Source organism: Corapipo altera, unplaced genomic scaffold, assembly GCF_003945725.1.
Source record: "Corapipo altera isolate COAL_440 unplaced genomic scaffold, ASM394572v1 180, whole genome shotgun sequence".
In the NCBI taxonomy this organism is placed as follows: domain Eukaryota; kingdom Metazoa; phylum Chordata; class Aves; order Passeriformes; family Pipridae; genus Corapipo; species Corapipo altera.
The window spans coordinates 6,990,681-6,996,754 of NW_020884915.1; the positions used below are offsets into that span (position 1 = coordinate 6,990,681).

Here is a 6,074-nt window from a genome sequence, read left to right on the forward strand (position 1 = left end):
TTCCTTTCCTTTCCTTTCCTTTCCTTTCCTTTCCTTTCCTTTCCTTTTCCCCCCTTTTCTTTTTTCTTCCCTCCCCTGAGTTTCCTGTTTATGCTGATTAAGCCCCAGCACTGGATCCTTCACTCCATTACCCAGCCTTGGACAAAGACTGGTTCCCATGGGGCGAGGGTGGTTTTATTGCTCCAGCTGAAGCAGGATGAGGCCCATGGGGCTGAGCAGCCCTGGCAAGGGTGCCGTGTGCTGCCCCCACCCACTGGTTCCATCTGCAGTAAAACACAGGGTGCCCCTGCCCACTTCAGGTGGGTGACATTCCCAGGCAGTGGCCCAGGCAGGCCAGGAGGACGAGGCAGGGAACGGGCACAGCCGATGGATACACCGCCATTTGTGTGAAAAATTCTCAGGGAAAATTCTTTCTCTCCCTCTCAGGCCCCTAAACTCTTTGTGAATGGGGCCAGTGCAACATGTGGCCTTTCACCTCACCCAAGAACCACTGCCAGACAGCCACACTCAGAGAATTGTTTGTTAATAGTCCAATTAGATAATTGCCATCTTTCACTCCTTTTGCTCTACATTTCCCATAAAGGAATGAATAAGGAGAGCAGCATGAAGAGGGCTTCTGCCCTGCAAGGTGACAAGGAGGACTGGAGCATGCTCTTTGCACAAGGCCATTTGCTTGAATTGAATCATTGTAGCCTAATCAATGGTCTTATTGGATTACTGGCTGTTGCGGTTCTCAGAGATATTGTAGCAGAGACAATGGAATAGCTAGAGTAAAACTTTTTTCTCCTTTAGTGGATCACACAGTTGAGATTTTTCACGGGCTATCTCTCTCTCTCTCCCTCCTTCCTTCCCTCCCTCTCTCTCCCTCTTTCTCCCCCTCTCCCTTTCTCCCCCCCTCCTGGATCCACTGCACACAAAGCTGGCTCTTTTTTTTTTTTTTTTCAATGAGCAGGCTCTGCGAATAGGTTCAGTGTTTGCGAAGGTGCAGAATTAGCAGACACACATGCACGCACACATACACACACACACAGAGGGAGAAGCACAAAAAGCAAGTATCGGGACTGAAATAAGGAGAGGTAGGAGTTTAAGATGGCTGTCTGTGGGGAGATGTGATAACGAGGATTTCTACTGGTCAAGATAACCTGCTTCCTTGGAGAGATCTGCTTGAAGGAAGAACTTTTTGTGTGTGTGCGTGCTGGGGACCTGTTTGTTTGTTTGGAATTCAGGGGGCTTTTTTTTTTTTTTCTTTTTCTGCACCCCCCCTGCAACTGCATTTTTCCAGCCCTTCCTAGCAGCTTTATTCAGATTTATTTGGCGTGCTTTGGAGAAAGCCACTATATAATCGGGAGGTCAAAGGCATACTGAAGAAAGTTAATAATGGCTGCTAATGGTGCTAACAATTCAGGGTGAATCTTGTCAAAAGTTTTTTTTTTTTTTTCCCTCTCCCCCACCCTTTTTTTTCTTTCTCCTTTTTTTTTTTTTTTTTTTTTCTGGAAGTCTCAGTCTTTTGATTGTGTGTTTCCTGAAAGCAAGACCAATCATTTCAGTTTATTCACTGGCTAAACTCTACTTGATTGGGGACAAGCACACAAACCATCCATTACGATCTGATATATTATCCAAACAATTTAGTGTATTCATGAGGTAACCTAAATGTGGAGGCTGCAAAATTACCCGTAATCAATTGAAACAGCGAGTGCGCGTCCCTCTGTGTGTCTAACAACTACATGTCTCTGTAATAAGGCAGACATTAAATCATTTTAGAGTTGTACTGTTGAGTACCTGATCACTGGGCGCTCTGGGAAGCCGGACAGTCACATTAGGACGCTGGGACTGAGGAAGCCGCTGCTTTTCCAGTGGGATAAAAACCGATCTTCCTTACTCAAGGTGCTTTACAGATCCCCACCGATCTGACCCTAAGCCGTGCAATATCCAGCATAGACTTCGTCTTCTTCTTCTTCTACTCTTCTGTAATTTTTTCGTTATCGTTGTTGGTTTTTTTTGTTTTGTTTTTATTGCACTACATGTTTGGGAAACAAGACAAAATGGACGTTAGATGCAGTTCAGAGACTGAAGCTAACCGAGTCTCGAAGAACGGACATAAAGAGGGCAAGGAAAGCAAAGGGTCTGAAGGAAATATTTCTACTTCTTTTTTGAAGGATCAGCAAGGGACTTTTTCTGCCTCTGCAGCTACGGAAGGTTGTAATAAAAGTAAATCTAGTTCGGCTGATCCGGACTATTGCAGGAGGATCCTAGTTAGAGGTATGAGTTTGAGGTGTTTGGCGAGGGTGGGGGAAGGTGAGCCGTGCTCACGCCCGGGAGATGGGTTTGTTTTGTTGCTTTGCCTTTGGTCCGGCCCTGGGTTGAAAGCCCTTTCCCAGGGCTGCGGGGGAGAGCCCCGGCTGCCCGGGCGGGCTGTGCCCGCAGCCCCGCTCCCGGCGGCTTTATCGCCTGAATTTCCGCCGCGCCTCGGGGAAAAGTTAAGCCGCGCCGGTTCCTGCCCGGCGCTGCCCCGTCGCGGGCCAGCCCCGCTTATTGTTGGTTGGTTGTTGGGGTATTTTTCCTTTCCTGCTTTCCAGCCTTCCTGGGGTGCCGGTCCCCGCGGGGAGCCCCCGGGGACAGCGTTCCCTCGGGGGCCCGCGGCTCTGCCCCGCGGGCAGGGCGCTCCTTCCGCGCCCGCGCATCCCGCGCATCCCGCACGCCGCGGACGATTGCGCGGGGCTGCTGGCAGCAAGGCCCTCTCGGAGGGCAGGGGCTTGCCCCTGTACCCCCTCTCTCTCCGCGCCCAGAGGAAAGGGCTGTTTTTAAAACCATCAGCCTTTAAAACGAATGGACGAAGGGATGTTTAAATACTACTTTTTAATAGTTATATGTCAAATCCTTTCACAACCTTCGTCCTCCTCCTGGCTTAAATAATTAAATTACCCTATTCGTACCCCCTCCAAAAAAAAAAAAAAAATTAAATTACCTGAAGAAATTTCAGTTTTATTAAGGTGCGTTTTGGGGGAGGAGGGAGAGAAAAGAGTTGGAACAAAATCGGTGGGAAGCAGGCCTTGGAAGTCAGATTTAATCCTTGCGCCACTGGCTGACCCAGAGAGGGGTCAGATTAAAATGATGTGATTGTCTCTGATTTAAAACGTACCGAGGAGGTAAAATTACGGCAAGTAAAGTTGGGAAGGCTTTAAGGTAACCTGAATCTGGCTCTAGCTTGACAGTCGTGTTAATAAGATTTGTCCCGCTTTCCTTCAGTTGAGGCTACCAGAAAACTGAGGTTTCTGCGGCTGGTTGGTGCCTTGGTTTCTTTTTTTTTTTTTTTCACCCCCTTGCTTCTCCTCTTTGCCAAAACCCCAAAGCGGTGTGGGCAGCAGTGCAAGGTGGGCTGGAGGTGTCCCCACATTCGCGGTGGCAGGCAGCCAGCTCAGGGCAGCGCTGCCTCTGCCCAGAAAGCTTCTGCCTGTTTTTCTTTCTTTTTTTTTTTTTTTTTTTTTTTCCCAAAAAGAAAATTTTTTTTTTATAAAAATTTTTTAAAAAAAAAAAAAAAAGAAAAGAAAAAAGAAAGATGGTTTTATATTTTTGGAGGTGTCGAGGTGCATGTGGTGGCTGCCAGCAAGTCCTAACCCGGAGCCCAAGGGGAACAAAGAGTAGCCCTGCACTCCAGGCACAAAGCATGGCTGGAGGATATTTCTCTCCCCAGCTTCCCAGAAGGGCCATGGATGATGCCGCAGTGTCGTACTGTGATAGCAATATATTCAAACTAATTTTTAAATGGGCTGAGGGGATTAATTATAAAGCCCTAGGCCCCCATCACCCCCTCCTTCCTTCTCTGTTGTGGGTAGTGGGTTTTTTTCCTTCCTTGGGTGTAACGGCCAGGTGCAGTGCCACAGTCACAGGGATCCTGTTCCATCCCGACTACAGTCTCGGTCTTGAAGGCGATGGGGACGGCTCTTTCCGTTGGAAAAATTAAAAAAAAAAAAAAAACAAAAAAATAAGAAAGAAAAAAAAAAAAGAAAAAGGAGACGAGGGTTGCCTGGGTATGAAGCTGAGTGCGCCTTTCTTTGCCAGATGCCAAAGGTTCAATCCGAGAGATTATTCTGCCTAAGGGGCTGGATCTGGACCGTCCCAAGCGGACCCGCACCTCCTTCACGGCCGAGCAACTCTACCGCCTGGAGATGGAGTTTCAGCGCTGCCAGTACGTCGTGGGGCGGGAGCGCACCGAGCTCGCCCGCCAGCTCAATCTCTCTGAGACTCAGGTAACCCCAGAGGGACGGGGAGCCCCCACTGCCTTGTCCTGCCCTGCCCTCCGCCGCGGTACCCCCCTCCCGGCCCGGGCATCCCCCCGGCCCTGCGCGCCCCAAGGACAGGCCGACCCCGCGGCACAGCCCCCGGGGCTGTCGGGCAGGGCCGCGGGGCCGTGGAGAGGCGAAGCTTCCCCAGAGGAGCCCACGCGTGTCCGGTGGCGGGGGGAGGGCCGCAGTTCCCCGGCGAGAAGGAGCCGGGGGGGTTCGTGGCTGAGGCGAGGGACGTACAACTCTGTGAGGCTGGGGAAGGGCAGCCGCTGGCAAAGGGGGTCCCCGTATCCCCGCACACAGCCCCCCGGGGGCTCTCCCCGTGGGCGAGGCGGCGCGGCTCGAGGGATCCGAGCCACGAAGCCAAACCCCTCCCGGGTCGGACGCGGCTCCCCCGCACCTCCGACCCGTCCCAACCCCGCGGGGCTCGGTGTCCTCCGGGGCTCGGTGTCCCCCCGGCTGCGCGGGGCCAGCCGCCCCCGGGCGCGGAGATGCGCTGCTGCGGCCAGGGGGAAGGGAGCAGAGGCCGAGAGGGATACAGCCGCTCAAACCCGGAGGGGCAGGCGGGCTCCTTCTCTCGGGGCTGCAGGGTTAGAGACGTTCGGTCTGAGCTTTCCTGGCTACGAGAGATCCGGGGACAGGGCTGAAGTTTGGGCCGTATTTTGAGTTCCTTGTATGTCCGAGGGCCAGAACCACCCCTCCAACCTCCAGGGCAAAAAGGCCGGGGGCGGCCACGCGGGTTAAAATTACGCGAGAGCACTGGGAAGCATCTAAAAAGTCCAAACTTCTAAAAGCCGGTTTCATATTTCCTCAAAACATCATATAACAATAAATTCCCCTGACACGTTAATTAGCTTTTTTCTTTCCTTGATGGGTAGGAATGACAAGTTCAATAGCTCGTAGGTTACAAAACCTGCCACGGGTGATTTTTGTTGTGTTTTGCTTTTGGTTTGGTTTTTTTTTTGAGTGACTTCTAGGATTTCTTTTTAAAGTTGAATATTATTTAAAATGGGTTGGAAGGTGGAGAGAGAGTGTCCAGGTTGGGATACGAGGGAAGAAGCGCGTTGCTGCTGTTACCCCCATGAAAGGGAGAGCCAGAGCTGAGCGGGCAGCAGCGCGGGGGCAGCGTGCAGGGACCCTGCGAGCAGGGTGAGGGGCCGCGGTGCGCCCAGGGCACTGGCAGAGCCGGCTTAGAATAAAGCCCTGGGGAAAGGTCTGAATACGGCTCTCAGAGAACTACTGACCGACAGCTAAAATAGGATAAAGTGAGAGAGGTCCGGTTAAAGATGCAGAGCTAAGGGCTCCCACATCCCCCTCGGCCCGCCTCGGGGCACTCCGAAACCTGGCACAGACAGGCCATGGGGGTTCTGTGCGTGTCGCTTTGTGCGTTTTGGAAGCGCTCCCCGCTCCCAAGTGTCTGTCGGCCCTCCCGCCCTCCCTCCCCCGCATCGCCCCGCGCCCCGCGGAGCCGAGCCGGGGTCCCGGGGCACCTGGCGGGGGGCGCCGTGCCCGCCGCCCCGCTGACCCTGCCTCTCTCCCCGTCAGGTCAAGGTCTGGTTCCAGAACCGGCGCACCAAGCAGAAGAAGGACCAGGGCAAGGACTCCGAGCTGCGGTCGGTGGTGTCCGAGACCGCCGCCACCTGCAGCGTCCTGCGGCTGCTGGAGCAAGGCCGGCTGCTGTCGCCGCCGGGGCTGCCCGGGCTCCTGCCGCCCTGTGCCAGCGGCGCGCTGGGCTCGGCGCTGCGCGGGCCCGGCCTGGCCTCGGCGGGCAGCGGCTCCTCGGCGGCG

The 6,074-nt window shown here is 53.6% G+C and overlaps 1 protein-coding gene across 1 annotated transcript in view; it reads left to right on the plus strand.

Moving 5' to 3' along the window:
* The first annotated feature begins 1,532 nt into the window (after positions 1–1,532).
* The window catches only part of VAX1 (ventral anterior homeobox 1), a 5,234-nt gene continuing 692 nt past the window's right edge, over positions 1,533–6,074 (plus strand). Inside the window, exons 1-3 of the mRNA XM_027655200.1 lie at positions 1,533–2,262; positions 4,063–4,250; positions 5,832–6,071. Of these exons, the coding sequence (XP_027511001.1) occupies positions 2,025–2,262; positions 4,063–4,250; positions 5,832–6,071 (666 nt within the window). The 5' untranslated portion in view covers positions 1,533–2,024. The remainder of the gene's footprint in view (positions 2,263–4,062; positions 4,251–5,831; positions 6,072–6,074) is intronic.